The sequence below is a fragment of the Equus quagga genome, chromosome 8, assembly GCF_021613505.1.
Source record: "Equus quagga isolate Etosha38 chromosome 8, UCLA_HA_Equagga_1.0, whole genome shotgun sequence".
NCBI classification, from domain to species: Eukaryota; Metazoa; Chordata; class Mammalia; order Perissodactyla; family Equidae; genus Equus; species Equus quagga.
The window spans coordinates 44,090,001-44,108,241 of record NC_060274.1 but is presented as its reverse complement, the minus strand read 5'-3'; the positions used below and the strand labels follow the sequence as shown (position 1 = coordinate 44,108,241).

Here is an 18,241-nt window from a genome sequence, read left to right as displayed (position 1 = left end):
CATAAGGAAATACAAATCAAAACCACAATGAGATACCACTCCACATCCACAAAGTTGTCTATAATCAAACCAAAGACAATAACAAATGCTGGTAAGCATGTAGGAAATTGGAAGCCCATATACTGCTGGTGGGAATGTAAAATGACAAGTCTGACAGTTCTTCAAATGGTTAAACAGATGATCCAACAATTCCACTCCTAGATATACACCCAAGAGAAAATATATGTCCACAAAAAACTTATACACAAATGTTCATAGCAGCATATTCCTAATAGTTCAAAATTGGAAACAATTCAAATGACCATCGACTGATGAATGGACAAACAAAATGTGGTCTATGCACCCAGTGGAATATTATTTGGCAATAAAAAGAAATGAAGAAATGACTGACACACACTACAACATGGATGACCCTTGAAAACTTTATGCTGAGTGAAAGAAGTCAGTCACAAAGGACCAAATAATGTATGATTCTACTTTCATGAAATGCCCAGAATAGGCAAATTTATAGAGAGAGACAGGATATTATAGGTTTCCTGGGGCTGAAAGAGATGGGGATAATGGGAGGTGATAGCTAAATTGATACAGGGTTTATTTGGAGGGTAATGAAAATTGTTCTAAAACTGATAATGTGATGGATGCACAACTCTGTGAATTTACTAAAAGCTATTGAATTGTACACTTTAAAAGTTGACATTGTGAGGTGTATGAATTATATCTCAATAAAGCTGTTAAAATAAGATATTCCCAACATAAAATTACTTATGAGGGAAACGCAAATTTAAACCAGAATAAGAAACCACTACACACCAATTACAATGCCCAAAGTCAGTATTTTTTAAACCTTACAATAACAATAGCTGGAGAGGAAATGAACAATTGGAACACTCACATGTTGCTGGTGAGAATGCAGTTTGGCAAAGATCTATTGTAAACTTCATAGCACATTAAATTTTAGTTATTCATTCATGGTCCTGATGGACTGAAGTCTCTGAAGGAAGGCTCTGAGATTTGTGACCCTCCACACTTCTAGAGCCCAGCTCAGTGCTCCAAGGTGAATGGTTACCAATAAATATGGTAGCAATTGGACTGATAGAAACTGCAGTCACACATCTAGTAACCAAATCTGGATCCCGCCCGATCGTTGATGCCTGTGCACGGCGGTGTGAACACGAAACCTATGACCACGTTTTGGTGCTGAATGGACAGAAGCTCTAAGAAGGCAGGCTCACATCTGGATTTTTCTTCATGTAAACCTATTCCCTGCAAAATGCCTGCACATGTTAGACACACCATGAATGTGGGCTGGATTGGTTTGTTTGTGATGCAGATGAAACAAGATGAATTGTCTTCATTATTCTAATTTTATATACTAAGGAATTGCTTGTATAATTAAGTTCTAAAGAAAAGATGAAGCTGTCCCATAGAGACACAGTTGTGTTATTCAATGCAGTATAAAACTCTAAGCTTTTTGCCTCTGACTTGTATCCATTCTATCCAGTTACATCCCCTCACAGTCTTCAGTCTCTTTCTATTCAGCTTTTGAAACAAGGGTTTTGACATTATCCCCCAGCAGGAATGCAAAGAAATACTCTTTACTTACAGGAGCCCGGAGGCTGCTCCGGAGGCCTGTGGAACTGTGGCTCCGACTCAGTCCCCAAGGCAACGTCAGGTTGCCTTTTAGAATCTTGCAAAAGCATCAGAAAGACCTTTTTGAAAAATGAAAAGAGTTTCATATTATTTTATGTTCCTTTCCACATGGCATTTCTTTTCTTTCACCTCAATCACCCAACTAGGTCATTATGACAATATTCACCAAACATACCATCTTTCACTTAGTCACTCATTTAATTGCCATAACTCTAAGGCTGCCTAGTTCTCAACAAGCTGGGTGTCAGACTGCTCATGGGATACAAAATGAGTGAAACCTGACCATGACACTCAGGGCACTCACACTCTGGCAGAGACTGGCCAAATCCACAGGCAGGAGAGGGCAGAGCAAATGCGATGCCGATAATAGAGTGTATCCAATCCAACTTGAGTTATGACTCACCGTACCAGCAATGCAGAAATTCAGAGATGATAAATATAAACACGTGACGCTCAGCGTTTATATAGCATGGATGGATATCATATGTAACAATCCCCCCGAATGTGTCTTCTTCACAGACTATGGTGTGCCACGTCACCTAAAGCTGTGCATTTAAGAAACTGGCTTGAATTCACTATTTAGTTACCGCCTGGAGCAGAAGTCCAACCTCCATCTGTTCAAATTCCAGGACTAGGTCTCAAATCTGTGAGAGGGAGGTGAAGAAGCCGTGCGAGCCAAGACAGCGCGAGACGGGGTGGGCTGGGGACATTGAGGCCTCTGGAGGTTTGGCAGGGCCTTACGGAGACGTGGAGAGGGCATCCCTAACATGAACACTGGGCAGAGTGTGAGAGGAGGGGTGATTTGGCTCACACATAAAAGCGCTCCCTGCAGCAGCCGTCACTGTGGGAAAGAGGCTCCACTCTGCACAGCCTGGGCCGGCTCTGTGCCCGCCGGCACAGGACTCACTGCCCGGAGCGTGGGCTTCCTCTTCTGTAGACCAGGGGTGATAACAGCAGTTGGTGATGGCTGTGACACGCTTAGCACAGACTTGGGAAGCACGCGGGAACTCTGATTACCCCTCCGGTTATCCAAGCTCGACTGAATGTCCTCTATGGGCCAGGCATCAAGCTAGGCACTGCATGTTGCCACTCTCTCGTTTGGCAGCATCATCATGCGTTCTTCTGTCACTCCCTCCTCTGCTCACAGCCATAAGGATCCAGTGCCTGGCCCGGGTCCCACTCCAGCCTTCCCCTGCTGGGCAGGTCTCATTGCCCATCGCACTTGTATCTCACATTCGACATGTCCAAACTGAGCACCCCAAGTCAGCAACCTCCCTGGGTTTCCGACTTCTGTAAGAAGCGTCATCACTCTGACTCTGATTCTTTATGTAGGGAAATAAGAAAAAAGGTTTTAACTGTCTCCAGGTGTTCCTGAGGAGCCCCCAGCCTACAGGGGAAGACAAGGGGAGGGCCACAGAAAGGAGGAGCAGCAAGCAGGCCTGCTGGAGCAGGGAGGCACAGAGTCTCTCTGCGTGTGGTTAATTAGCTTGGGACAGAATCCTGTAGAGAGAAATCAGAGTCCTCCGCACTGGCGAAGGGCCAGGAGGCTTCATTAGACCTGACGTGGTTATTTTTATTGGTAAGATAACCCCTTGCTGATTCCCGGCAAGTCCCCAAGGAAAAGCTGCAACCTCATGACTACTACAAGTCGCAGTAACAACAACAATACTAATAAAATAATAAAACATTGTGCCAGGGCGTCACCTTGGCAAAACTATTTTACCACTCTTAGTTTCCTCGTATGATAAATGGTAATAATAAGACACATATGACAGAATTCCTGCGACAGTGAATGCAGTCACACATGAAGTTGCGAGAACAGTGCCTGCCATGTGGGAAGCTCGCAATATCTGGTCCTGAGAGCAGCTGGAGGAGGAGCAAGTGCAGTGGGATGCTCAGGATACGTTACGCCAGTTAGTTCCGAAATCAACCCAATGAGATCAGTGCCGCTATTCCCAGTTAGGAGGAGGGCGCTGAGGCCTGGCCCAGTACACATTCACCCAGTGCACTTAGAAAGAATGAAATCAGAAATGATAGAGAGAGTACGAGTTAGCAATCATTCACTGACCAGACTTTCCTCTGTACCTTATCCTAAATGAAATTTTTGTTTAATGTTCAAATGCGATTATGAATTATATGAAGCATATCTTGATAGCAAAGGAAGCATTCTTGATAATAATCTTCATCTATTTTTAAATTTTCCTTCTCTTCTTCCTTTCATAACAAGACAGTGCCTGTGGGCATGCACGTGCATGTGCGTGTGTGCACATGTCTGTGTGTGTGCATATGTGTGCACACGTTTGTATGCATGCATATTTGTGTGCACGCATGTGTGTGTATGTTGGAGGAGGTTTTGCTTTCCATAATCTCCCAGATCACTGCAGGATGCCATCAATTACAGCACAACACTGAGTATCAGGGTTCACCGTCAGAATTCTCCAACTTTACAGGTGAAAGGCAAAAGGCAAGGCTAGGACAATCAGCATGTAATGAGCGCCATCTAGTGTCAACATACCTTAACTGCAGGCACACCACCCCAAGGGGCTCTGAGAATATGAGAAAATGCCAACGTGATCCAAGGAACAATGAGGGCCAATAAAGGTTACGTTTGTCTTTTCTTTCTTTCTTTCTTTTTTTTTGCCGGGGAAGATTTGCCCTGAGCTAACATCTGTTGCCAATCCTCCTCTTTTTTCCCCCCTCCCCAAAGCCCCAGTACATAGTTGTATATTCTAGTTGTAAGTCTTTCTAGTTCTTCTTTGTGAGCTACTGCCAAAGTATGGCTACTGACAGATGAGCAGTGTGGTTCCACAGCTGGGAAGAAACCTGGGCTGCTGAAGTGGAACACGCTGAACTTTAACCATTAGGCTGTCAGGACTGGCTCAAGGTCACATTTTTCAAAAGCAATATGACTGTGATTACTGTATTCAAAGGTTTGGGTTCTTGATGGCAGGTATTGCCCTTGTTATTCTGGGCTGTAATTCCCATGCTAAATGGAAAGAGACAGCAGCCCTAAAGCTCCCCTCTTCAAGTGTCTCATGAAACCATAATATCCAGAATAGAGTATTATCGTAACCTTAACGAAGGGGAATCTATAAGAAGGTTCATCACACTCCATGGAATTTGGGAAATAGAAGTTCCACATTAGTTTTAACACATTCTTTATTATCTGATACATATTCCCTAGCACAACTTTAGATCAATATTTGTATGTGAAGGCCAAATCTTCACACATTCTTTTAGATAATCAAATTAGGAAATCATGTGCTTCGTTCATTCGGACAATGATGAGGAAATGCAAAGCATTGATGAGGAAATGCAAAGTATTGCAAAAAATCCTCATTATAGACAAGATTAAGAAAGACCTGCTCAACACACAGAAATGCCTCGTCAAAAGAGAGAGAAACACAACATGAGCAGCTGCATGAGAAGTTATTTCAGTGCAGGCTAAGCATCTCACACCAGCCACACAGTGTAAGAAGAATGTCACTTTTGTGCATTTTTTGGATGAAGATATAGAATGACATTGTGCACTTATCTTCCCCCTCCTTTGTGTCTTCTCTGTACTTCTAACTGAATAGAGGACACGGCCAATTCATATGGACCAAATAGGACCCACACCTGTCTTCTTTTATATAAAAGAACTAGAAAGTCACTTGCAATCTTATCTGTTTTGAATTTCACTGGAATTAGCTCAGGCTTCTCAAGGCAAAGGACAATCAAATGAGGATTGGTCAAACTATTCATTATCTTTTAAGTAAATTCATCACAAGAAATGAATAAAAGTGAAATAGGAAATGGTGAAGTTAAACTCAATAGCAAAAGAACAAACAATCCAATTAAAACATGGGCAGAGGAACTGAATAGACATTATTCCAAAGAAGATATACAAATGGCCAACAAGTATATAAGAAGCTGTTCCAGTCACTAATCATCATGGAAATGCAAATAAAAACTGCAAGGAGTTATCACCTCAGGCCTGTTGGAAGGACCATTATCAAAAAGACAAACCATAGCAAGTGCTGTCGAGGAGGTGGAGAAAAGGGGTCCCTTGCACACTGTTGGTGGGAATGTAAAATGGGACAGTCACTATGGACAACAGTATGGAGCGTCCTCAAAAAATTAAAAATAGAACTACAGTATGATCCAGCTATTCTACTTCTGGCTATTTATCCAAAGAAAATGAAATCACTATCTCAAAGAGATATCTGTACCCCTGTGTTCATTGCAGCATTATTTACAATAGCTAAGACATAGAAACAACTTAAGTGTCCATCCACAGATGAAAGGATAAATAAAATGTGATATATATAAATACAATGGAATATTATTCAATCATAAAAAGAAGGAAATCCTGCCATTTGAAATAACGTAGATGAACTTGGACGTCATTATACTAACTGAAACAAGTCCGACAGAGGAATAACAAACACTGTATGATCTCACTTATACGTGGAATCTAAAAAGACCAAACTCATAGAAACAGAGAACAGATTGGTGGTTGCCAGAGGTCGGGGGTGAGGGTGGGGGCAATGGGTAAAGGTGGTCAAAAGGTACAAACCTCCAGTTATAAGATGAATAAGTTCTGTACAGCATGGCAAGTACAGTTAGCCATACTGCGCTGTATATTTGAAAGTTGCTAAGAGAGTAGATCTTAAAAGTTCTCATCACAAGAGAAAAAATTATAGCTAAGTGAGATGATGGATGTTTAAACTTATTGTGGTAATCGTTTTGCAATATATACATATACCAAATCGTTGTTTCGTATGCCTTAAACTAATACAATGTTATATGTCAATAAAACTGAGAAAAAAGAAACGAAATTCAATCTCACTGACACTAACCAGTGTGGAAACAATTTAAAATTTAACAGCAGAATAGACTGAAGTGCAAAGCCTATGGCATTTCTGCTCTTTGTTTCCAAGGCACAGTAAGTCCCACAGTTTGGGGATTCTTTACCTGAGGACTTAATGTTTTCTTAATTTAGAATTGCTGCAGGGTCTAAGCATCTATGACAGCCCGGTGTCACCTCAACACTGATTGCGCCGTCAGTCCCTCAGACTGCAGGGCTGCACCCGCCCCATCCTCAAACGGTGGTGGACCCCAAGCTCGATCCGCACTTAAAGTGTCAGTTTGATGGACTACAGCCTGGAGATGGTGAGAGCGAGGTGCCTTTTGCTTAGGGGCTAGAGAAATTCATGAAGCTGACCAAGCTCTGTAAGACAAGGACAATGTCATCCCACCAAGGGATGATATTTGCACAGGAAGAATTTCCAAACTTTCGTGAAAATGTAACATATGCTGTATTTTTTTGGTTTTCCAAAAGTGATTTTTGTTTTAAGAAATAGAAGATAAAACCATGTAGAGAGCTTAGATGGTAAGGAACACGAGAGTTACTGGCCAGTCCTCTCCAGATACAGAACTCTGGGCAGAGCTGTCCCCTGACGCGCTACACAGCGCACACAGAAACATTTCATTATCTTGTAGGAACTTGTATGAGTTCCTGATTGCTGTGTACTAAGTCACCACACACATGGGGGCTTATGACAACACAGGTTTATCATCTTCTAATTCTGGAAGTCAGAAGTCTGAAATGGGCCTCCTGGACTAAAGTCAAGGTGTTGGTGGGTTGTGTTCCGTCTGGAGGCTCTAAGGCAGAATACACTCCCTTGCCATTTCCAGCTCCCAGCGGCTGCCTGTATTCTTTGGATCATTGCCCCATCCTCCACCCTCAGAGCTCATCACTCCAACCTCTGCTTCCATCAGGACATCGCCTTCTCCCCTATCTGACTTTGCCATGTCCCGCTTACTAATGTGATTTGATTACACCAGGCCCACCAAGACAATGTGGGATAATCTTCCCATCACAAGATCTGTACAGGTAACATTTACAGGTTCCAGGAATGAGGACACGGATAGCTTTGGGGGCCCATTATTCAGCCAATACAGAACTATTACACTGTCAGTATCTCTTCGAAACAAGTGCTATGGACTTGATGTGGCCCTAGACACTGAAAAGACAGCAAAAGTCAGAAGGTAAAATGGAAAATTTTGGAGTCTACCACAATTAGATTCTAATTCTTGACTTTGGGCTACTCATCACCTCTTTTGATTTAGTCTCAGTCTCCTTAGCTGCACAAGAGGATAATTATACCAACTTCCCAGAGTTTCTGTGAAGATCAAATTAGATAGGTATAAAAAGCTTAAGTCTAGGGCAAGTGTGGGGTTCACACTACTCGACAATACCTCGACTTAGGCAGAGAACACAAAAGGGCGGGCACAGCCCTGAAGTCTGAGGGGTTGATAGCAGCATCAGTACCGAGATGACACCAGGCTGTCATCAATGCTTAGAATCTGAGGCTGTTTTAAATCACAAAGACATAAGTCCTCAAATGAAGAATCCTCCAACTATTGAATTCACTTTCTTTGAGGAGAAAAAGTAGGGTGCCACAGGACTGAGAGAGCATAGGTTCTCAGCAAAGTTAGGACTGGCTTCCTCCCTCCCTCCATTCCTTCTTCCTGCATAGGCAGACCCAAGTGGGGCAGGAAGGCCACTCACTCCCTCTCAGTACCCGCATGAGGAACATACCAGCTTAGGGCTTGGGCCAGCACAAAGTGGAGCCTGGAGTGGGCCAGGTTCTGACAAGGGGGCATCTGAGCAGAGTGGGCCTCTGGAGGCCTCGGGAGATTAACTGCGTACAGAAGAACTGAGCAAACCTATGCTGAAGATATGGAAGCTGTTTCTCACTGCTAGAGAAGGGAGAGACAAACAAGCAAAGAGAGGAAGCCAGATGAACCTGGTGTGGTTGGATTGGCTTTGCAGGTTCCATGTGGAGGTGAACTCCTGGTTTTCAATAGACAGAGAGAAGCAGCAAATACAGACTCTCTAGCTCTACCCACAAAAGGATGGAGAGCATCAGCACCTCCCTGACCACAAGCGCATCTAGCATCCAGGGTTCCTTGGAGAAATGGCTGATTCCGGGGCAGGGCTGGGAACACACAAGAAGAACCTTGTAATATCAGGAAGCAAGAAAATACTCAAAGATAATGAGGATGCGTTAGAAGATAGAGCAGCCAGCTTGAAGGGGCTCCACTGGCTAAACATGGTATAATTAGAATATCGAAGTAAATAATGATCACAGTGAATTGTGCTGCCTTTCTATTTAATGCGAACTCAAGAACGGAATGAACGATGGACTTAGAAAAATCACCACTTGGCAAATTTCATACTCATAATTAATTAAAGCAAAGAACATGAGAGGGTGCTGAAACTACCAGGGGAAAGTGGGATGAGGAATGGGAATTTAAAGTCTCAAAGCATGTCCTCTAAAAATAATTGATAATGAAGAAGAAAGGAAAATTAACTTTAGGGTGGAAACACCTGGCAAACATGGCTTGACCTGGATGATCAAAGATCTGGCCACAGGCAATGGGCTGGATCGGCCTCATGCCTCAGGCGGAAGCAATGAAACACAGCACCAATCCTGTGACTACCACAATTGAATTTTACATCTCAACCTCTCTGGCTTGGGGTCTATTTAGGGACCATGATTTACAAGACGTTTATTGCAGTTCAAAATGAAATCTGCCGTCTAGCTACAGAGTGAGGAGTGTTAATTGGCAGCCCCATTAAACCCACTGTAAAATCGTCGAGTAAACTCGACAAATAGAGAAAGAAACACGTGTGGCTGAATGACAGCCAAGCCCACCGCAGATCGCTAACAGACAGAAGACAGGGCAGTCAATACTTGCCAAGCGTAAAGAGACAAAATTGGTTGAGATAGACATTTTATAGACTACATCAAACAAAAGAAAGATTTTTACAGTGCTTAATCTTTTTCCAATTGAAGATACCTTTCTTAAACAGACCCAAATATATTATATTTTGTTAAATCTGTAAATGTTAAATATATTTTATGTATTTCAGATCCTTTCTTATGGTTGTCCTTACCACAGATAACTTCTTTTTTAGCATCTGTGTGTGAGAGAGAGAGAAAAATATGAGAACCAATCAATCAACATCTCATTTAACACTTATGATGTGCAAAGCAGGTACTAAATGTAGCAGGTGGAATTACTGCAAGGAATTGGAGAAGCACATGTGAAATCTGCAAAGTAATCAAGCAGCTGGTTTGGTTGCTTCTCATTGGGCTTGTTTGGAGGTGATTAATAGCAAGGACATGAGATAGGAGAATCTTGGGGAAAAAAAGCAATTAGCAGAGAGTCAAGTTGCATGGATGAATTATTCTTCTAAGAAGGCAGTGAGGATGGACCCATCTATCGTTATTGTGATGGTGGTTCCATGACCCTACGCATTTGCCAAAATTTAGAAGAGTAAATTTTACTGGATGCAATTTAATAAATTCAAAAAGAAACAGAGGGCACAGAGGAGGAAGATTAAGAAATTTCCAAAAGAAACATGAATGTGTAAAGTATAAATAAAAATATTTTGGAGAAGAAACATGAATACTAAATAGAAATTTAAGGAACATAGCATAAAAAGAATTTTTAGAAATTCTATGATGGAACATCTACCATAACATTAAAAATATAGAGGGACTAAAATACAGAAATGCTTAATTTCAGAATATACCACTACACACGTATTTTGGATGTAAATAGTAGTAAAAGCAATATTGATAAGACCTCACCTTTGTGTGGTTTCTGGCTATTTGTAATCTGTTCTCAGTGTTATCATATTATTTGATCCAAACAAAGACTGTGTGTGAAAGTTAGGGAAAATGTTTCTATTTTAGCAATGAGAAAAAAGAAGTTCCAGCCCAAATGATTCCTCCAGCTCCACCCTGACACTAAGCAGGAAACTACGACCCAAACATCAGTTTTCTCATCCTGATTTCCACGCTCCCTCCCATGGCGGTTAGAGACTGAAGAAGAGATTAAGTAGTGAATCAGTTAGGAAATTTAAAAATTTTAAATTTTAAATAACCCCACCAAATTTTTCCCTGCTTCATGATAAATATCAAATTACAGAAGACATTGGGTTATTTCAGAATGATGAGGAGATTATGAGGCCTATGTAAAAAGTGTATGGGGTCACAAATGTGTACAATCATTTTGGGAAGCAGTTAGTTGACAATGTTGTAGGTCTTAAGGTTCATATCGGAGACCCAGAAATTGCACTTCTGAGTCTAAGGAGATGAAGCCAGGACCCCCTGTTCACAGATGTGTGTATCATCTTATTGATAATGTTGAAACACTGGAAACAGCTTGAGTGTCCTACAAGGGGGAAGGGAGGAATGTATGGTAGAACCTGTATGATGGAACCTTTCTACGACAAAAATTATGTAGCCATAAAAATGGTTTTGGGAAAGATGGATACTGTGTAAGATAAATATTGTTAATTGGGCAAATCCTGTTTAAAAATGGTATATGCAATGAGATTTCAAATCTGATTAAAAATTCTAGGTATGACAGTCCAGCAAGTTCCTAACAGGCCCCAACTCTCCAGGGATGAGATCGAGGAGGGGGACAGAAGTTAGAGAGAAGCCAGAGGAGGTGAGATCCCAGGGGTGATCAGGCTGGCAGGTGAGGAAGCCCAGCAGAAACCCAGAGGGGCCAAGATGGGCTGAGTCACTGGGCCAAGGGCAGGAAGAAGGAACAGCCCCACACAAAGCCAGCTCCCAGCTCCTGAGCTGTCCACTGGTGTGAAGGCCCCCAGGGGAGTCCCCCATCCAAAAGGAAGGGGACAGGAGCCCCAGTGCACAGTCAGGGACCACCCAGCATTGCCCAGCCCTTGGGGGCTCTCCTAGCCCAGCCACTCCCCCAGGGACATTTCATGGGGATCCCTGTCAAAGTGAAGAGCCTCCAGCACTGTGCTCAGAGTCTCTTCCACCAATTCTATCTTGCGGCTCTTCATGATTCCCAGTTTTCAATGGAGGGCCTGATGGTGGGGGACACACACAGCCAATGGTCTGGAGTCAGGATTCCAACCTAGGGTCTGTGTCCAGAGCACATGCTGAGACCTCCCTTAATTCAGTCAAAATCTTCAGCTCAGAGAGTGTTGGAGGGCCATCCTTCAGGAGCCTTCCGGGTCAGCATTCTCGGAGGAGGGTCATCATCATCCCCAGGATGTTTGAGGAAAAGAAGGAAAATCTCAATTTCCACTTCTAGGTGAAACCTGTCAGAAGTTAAGAATTCCTAGCATTTAAGATGCCATTGCCACCCTCAGTCAGCCAGTGTGACCACAGTCAAGGGTGACACAGGCCACTTTGCTGTGCCTCCAGGCTCAGCAGGTTGCAGCTTTCTGTGCTAACTTTAAGTGGATTTTCCATTGAATTGTCTAGCTTTTGCTAAAATAACTCTCATAAAGGAGACAAGTAGCTATAAAAGATTCTGGTAGATAACACAAGGGACACAAACATAAATAAACAGTGGGTGACACCCTTCCTGCTCTGAAGGCTGTTTGTTTTAATCTCGGGTGTGGCTAAAAATTCAATCGACCTGATCATTTTAAAGAAAGAAGAGCAGAAAGGAAGGGAGAGAGAGGAAGAGGAGAAGGAGGAAGGAAGGAAGCAAGGAAGGAAGGAAGGAAAGAAGGAGAAAGAGAGGAAGGGAATCACTAAGAAGAATATTGAAGTATCTTAATCATACACCACAGTTATTAATAAACCTCTTCCTAAATGTACGTTTGCCTTGAGACATCACTGCATGGTTATATAAAGCATAATAATGAACAAAGCGTTTAAATGCTGAGCATCCACCCAGAACATTAAGATCCTCCTCACCATTTTTTTCCTGTGATGTTTAATCCAAGAAACAGTCAAGCCCAGCACCCCACCAAATTTTTCTCTACTTCATGATAAATATCAGAAGGATTCCTGAGGGTTCTGACTTTATTAGCAAGGGATAAAATGCCTATGGGAACACCTGTTCTTCCTGCCACCTATGTTTAATTGTAAATAACTAAACACACAAATACTGAGGGTGAATACTCATATTTTACTGATAAGGGTGTTTGGTCCCAAAGGTGGCCCTGTAGCCCTCAGGCCCTGCAGCTCTGCCCTGAGAAGGAAGTGAGCGCGTGACGTGTTCAGCCCATCTACACAGGACACAGTGCAGCTAGTAAACGAGCTGATGAACATGAATGATTATAGAGACAGACACAACCAGTCTAGGCTTGATTGGCAATACCTCTCCTTACAATCCAAGAGAAATTATTTTCTTTTTCCTTGCCAAGTGACCCAGGCTGGCAAAATAACTCTTAAAGATGCCACCTCCTTGTGTCTGCAGGGGACTGTGATGCGTGCCAGCCCAAGCTTCCCAACCATCCAAATCACTAGCTTTCTGGCATAACATTTGGTCTTATTATCCAGACTTCAGAAGACAGTGGCAACTGTTGTGAGTCTAGCCACATTTGAACCCGGCCCCTCAATTAGCTGTAGGCGCTGTATCCGTACCTCCACAGAGAACTCCAAGCCCGCCCTGACTCACATCCTCAGGGGAGGGGGCTTGGGGAACTCCCTGGGCTGTGGTTTGCCAAAACCCCTGGAGAAGAGGTGCCTTTTCCTGGAGCGCAGATGCCATTTAATTCCATGTCCCTCCAAAGGCATAGCAATTTCACATACTATGTCACCATAGGCAAGAAGAAGCTTTACCATTTTTGACCAGTTCGTTCCAGACATCTAACTGTTATTGTTAATTCCTGGAATAACTGTGTAAACCATTCTAATTAGTTCACTTTAAGGTAAAAAAAGACTGAGGCTTGCAAGAGTGGAGTGATTTATCCAAGGGCCTAGATGTTGGGATTCAGATTTAGAACTGGCTGGGGCAAAGCTCATGCCCTGTCCGCTATAACATGCTGCTCCCAGAAGCTAGATGTATCTTTGGAAACATCCTGCACATTGTTCATCCAGAAAATATTTTTTTAAGCAACCACTAGCGCCGAGCACTGTGCTGGGTGCTGCTGATGCAGAGGTGAGCAAAGAAGACACACTAGCGCACAGGTCTCACCATCGGGGGAGTGAGACGACACACACGCAAGACAAGTGGGGAGAGGGGTCATGAAGTGGACTACAGAGTGCAGTGGGAGAAAAGGGGCAGAACTGAACTGATACAGAGGATGTGGCTCTGCCTTTCTGTGGAGATGGCACTCATGTCGAGATTTGAAGAATGGCAGCAGGAGATAGCCAGCCATAACACAGCAGCCTCGGTGACTCTGAATTCTTTGGCTTTAGAAAGCAGCTCATATCCATCATGGGTCACATTAGGTTGCTCCTTGTTTTTCTGTGTACCCCAGCTTGCAGTGCTCAAAGCTGACGGGTCACGGAATGCAGAGCATCACCCACAAAGGCATGGGCACATTGCGAGAACTTGACTCGCTATCAGAAAACCTAGATCCAAGGGCTGTGCTATCATTTACGAGCTGTGTGATTTGGGGTAAATAAATTAGCCTATCTGAGCCTCAACCTTAATACAGGAATAATAATGTTACAGAGTTTAGGGGGAACCAAATACATTCTACACATAAAAGCAGTTTGTAATATTGTAAACTTTCTCTGTTTTACAATCTTTTATGACCATTCATTCTAGATGAAAGTTGTAATGGCCATGGTCTGGTTGGGACCACACTGAGTTACACACAAGCAGTTGCTTCTCCTCTTGCATCACCAACCCAGCGGTGTGCCTTCAAATCCATTCTGGAACACACCCGAAAGTTCAGGCTTTGACATTCTAAAAGCTGTGGTATTCTAATTCTCGTGGTTATTTAAAGTTTCTAATATTGTTTAGACTCTAAGTGCCAACTACCAATTACAAAGCCGCTCAGGCACTATTACTATTTCTGGGTAAGTTAGAGAAAGTGTTCCAAGATTCTTCCAGATCTTTTCATTTTAATTTGCAGCATTTGATTTTTATTTTCAATCTGCAGCACTTTCTATAGATAATAACAACGTTGAAAGAAAACTCAACACTGGCTCACACACACAGCCAACCTCAAGGGTCCTGAACGGGACTTGACTTTGGTTTGTTTACACAACACCGCGACTTCCTCCTGGATGAAATGTCCAGTGCTGATCCTATTGGCCATATGCCAGGAAGAAACCACGCTGAGTTGTTGATGTCATCCAGCTCAGTCCCAAGCGAGAGCAAAGCAGAATGAGGGGGTTGGGAGGCTGGCCAGGAATCAGCAGGCTTCCCTTGACCTTCTGCACATCTCCTTTGCCCAGCCTGGGGCCAGGGGCTCCTGAGCAGAAGGTCCACAGTGAAAAGATGAGGGCACCTCCATGTGAGAAAATACAGCCAGCCAAACATCTACTATTGAAAATTGTTTAGACGTCTAATGATTCTGGATTAAAAACACCAAAGTTCTCAAATATAAAAACACTTATTTTTCTTAATAGTCACCTGTCAGTGTATTAAATTTTGTGCTGGTTTACATTGCGCCTGACACCAGTCAGAACTTGAAAATAAATAAAAATGCACAGTGTTTGCCGTCACCCCCTCCCCTGCTGCCGCACCCACATCACATCGCTGAATGTCGAGCGGCAAAGCATAGATAATAAAAGCATGTTTGAGCATCTCTTGGTACCTCTTCTAATGTGGTGTCTGAAATCCCGTAGCCTGTCAGGTGCAGGTTAGGAAGGTTCTGATCCAGGGCCTGGAAGAGCCCTTTAAAGCAGGCTCTGTCTGCATCCTTGGGGAGGGCGTAGCTCAGCTCGCGGGCACTGCTGTCTTTGAGAAATGCTTGTGGGATGTAGGTCTGTATTAGAGACGTGGCACGAGCTATGTCCTTCGGGTCATCGACCTCCAGAACAGAAGGCTATCCAAAAAAAAAGTGAGGAAAGAGTAAGTTTTGTAAGTCCAAACATACAAAATTTACATCAACTGATTTCACATACCTCTGTGAGCAAGTTATTGTGAAATTACAATTCAAAGCAGCAAAACCAAGAAATATCATTTAAGCACCAGGCATTTCAAGGATACATTGTACTTTTTCCTTTTTACATATAAACTTATGGTGATAAACCTGGTGAGGAGAGACCTGCAACCCCATCTGGGTTACTAGGCACGTTAGGCCCACCTCCAGGAGGCCTACACTCACAAGGGGCCCTCTGTGCCCTGGGAGAATCACGAAGGCGGCTCTGGCCCAGAAACTGGTCTATAGGATACAGGGTTGAGTCTGTTTAAAGGGAGACAAGGATTCCCACCCATGGAGGAAAGGAGCCACCTCAGAATGGCAAGATATTCACCCTGAATTAGAGAGGAAGTAAGTGGAAACCTTGACTCCGGGGCCACCAAGGGTCAGACAGAGCCATCAAGAGTGGAGAGGTGACTTAGAGCCCACACTCCTTAATCCCAACCCCAGAGCCACCGCTGCCCACTCCTGGGTGACACAGGGCAATCATAGCTACCAATGTAACCTAGATGGGACCTCTGAAGGGAGCTCTCAGGTCCCTCGCTACTCTGCTTCTGCACTATGGAAAAGTTTTGGCCTCCTAAATGGAGTGTCACCATCAGAAAAATACTTCTAGAACATCTGGATTATGATACGGCCTGGCCAGATGCTCAGGGCAGACCCCGTCACCCCCCTCCTCTGATTCCTTCTGGCAGTCACAATGCACCTCGGGTTCATGGGGGCCAAGTGCCCCACTCAGCCATGTGGGATGCATTTTGGCATCTGGGCCGTTGTGCACAGAGGCCCCCACTTAGATTACCAACTCCCTTTCCAGTCCCCCCATAACACAGAAGGCCCTTGTCCAGGGCTCGCCACGAAACTCCCTGCCATCTCCACACCCCCTTTCTCTGACCACCAGAAGCTCCTGCAGTCAGTCCCCTGCCTTGTCAGCTCTCCATCCCGCCTCCACATACACCACCATTACCACATTCTGTTCCTTTCTTTCTCAGGTGCATCCTCTCCTCCAGGTGCACCGAGACCTAAGGACCTGGGGCAAAAGTCACGTGTCCCCTTTGTATCACTTCCCCTAAGACCTACAGCAGCGTAAGGCCCATGCTACATTCAGTAAATATTTGTTAAGATTTGAAGCCAATGCGTAAAATGTCGTTATTTTATAAGTCACAATTTGTTCCCCATGTCCCAAATAGGAAAGGCACTCCTCCAACGTACTTAAATCATTGTGTTTCTTACTTGTTTTGTGAGCGTCAGGCAGAGCCCCTGGCCATAAGCCTCCTTCAGGCAGAAGGGAGGACCACAGCACCGGAGCCGGCCCTGCTGCAGGACGGCCACGCGGTCACTGAGCGCTTCAGCCTCATCCAGGTGGTGGGTTGTGAAGATGACTGTCCGACCTGTGTCCCAAGAAAGGGGGCATCAGAACTGGCATGGCAAAGAACACCATCCATCCTGTCCTTCCAATGGGAGAGCCGGGAGACAGTTTAAAGATTATCATCAGGTTTTAAATTGGAAAAAATTGAAACGAGGCCTGGAGAAGTGACCTAGCGAAGGCCACTTCACAAATTAGAGGCCCTGAAACGCTTTCCTCTGTGGTTTCCTCTTAGGTTTATGACGCTTTCTACAAATCCTCCATCCCCTCATGAAACAAAGGGGGCGGTCTGATGTGCACTAAAGGTGAAACTGAGGCACAAAACACAAAGTCCCTGAGTCCAGTCACCTTGTTCTGTAAGACCCAGAGGCAGAACACTGAACAGACATAGAGGAGAAAGTTTGTTTTAAAAAGAGCTGGGTGGGGCGTCTCTGTCGCTCCCCTGGTACTCAACTCCCCCTCATTCTTCTCCAGAAGACTATCTCGTGTGTACTTGAAGAGAAGGCTATGTTCCATGGAAGTGGATACTGTGCAAGCAAGCCAAACTAGCTCTGTGTTAAGGCAGAGGAAGTGGCCGTGGTACATGCTGATGTCCTTTCGAATCAGGGATGATGTAACCGCACGTACTCATCACAGGTAACAGGAGCGGAGCACCTCCACTTCCCTGGAAAGGCTCACAGCAGCCATGGACCACAGAGAATGTGTTCTGGGAGCTGGGCAGGGGGCAGTCACTGGGAGGTGGGCTTGAGCCAGGGTTCTTCCCAGGAAGAGAGCCATCACTGAGCCCGGTGGATACAGCCACTTTTTGCAGAAACAAACAGTAAGCTCGTATATGTCCTCTATGAATTCTACCATCTTGTCAAGTTTTGTTACCTTTACTTAGAGAGAAAAAGCCTCAGATTTACCTTAGGACAGCAGAGGTCAGAGACTCTAGCAGATATTTTTGTAAAGTTTACTTCACTTATGTAAAGGGAAGGTCTTACAACGTTCAGCTTCTATCCTCCCCACTGGCCTACATGAAGCTTGATTGTACCTATTCTATTTTATTGAACAGAAATAAACGCATTGATTGATTCTCATCTCAGGTGTTCAAAGAGAGAAAGCAGCTTGCACAGACTGATTAGTGCTACCTGGAAGTTCAGATGACACGTTCCCAGACAATGAAGTAGCCTAAAAATAAAAATCAACTGGAATCTAAATTCCCAAAGAGTTTGGATGAGGTTCACAATGTTTGATCCATGATGGCTTCTCAGTGGATGCTAAGGAAACTCAAGACACATTCCACACCTCAAAGGACAAGTATCACTGTGTAAGACACTGCCTTACTGCTTCTCCCCCAATTCAGATGGCACATTCTA

General features: G+C 44.0%; 1 protein-coding gene across 1 annotated transcript in view; it reads right to left on the bottom strand.

Moving 5' to 3' along the window:
• Positions 1 to 18,241, bottom strand: part of ABCA13 (ATP binding cassette subfamily A member 13) — a 407,666-nt gene that overhangs the window by 190,366 nt on the left and 199,059 nt on the right. The window contains exons 40-42 of the mRNA XM_046670200.1: positions 16,751 to 16,908; positions 15,194 to 15,424; positions 1,604 to 1,709 (exon numbers count right to left, since the gene is read on the bottom strand). Coding sequence (XP_046526156.1) covers positions 1,604 to 1,709; positions 15,194 to 15,424; positions 16,751 to 16,908 — 495 coding nt within the window. The remainder of the gene's footprint in view (positions 1 to 1,603; positions 1,710 to 15,193; positions 15,425 to 16,750; positions 16,909 to 18,241) is intronic.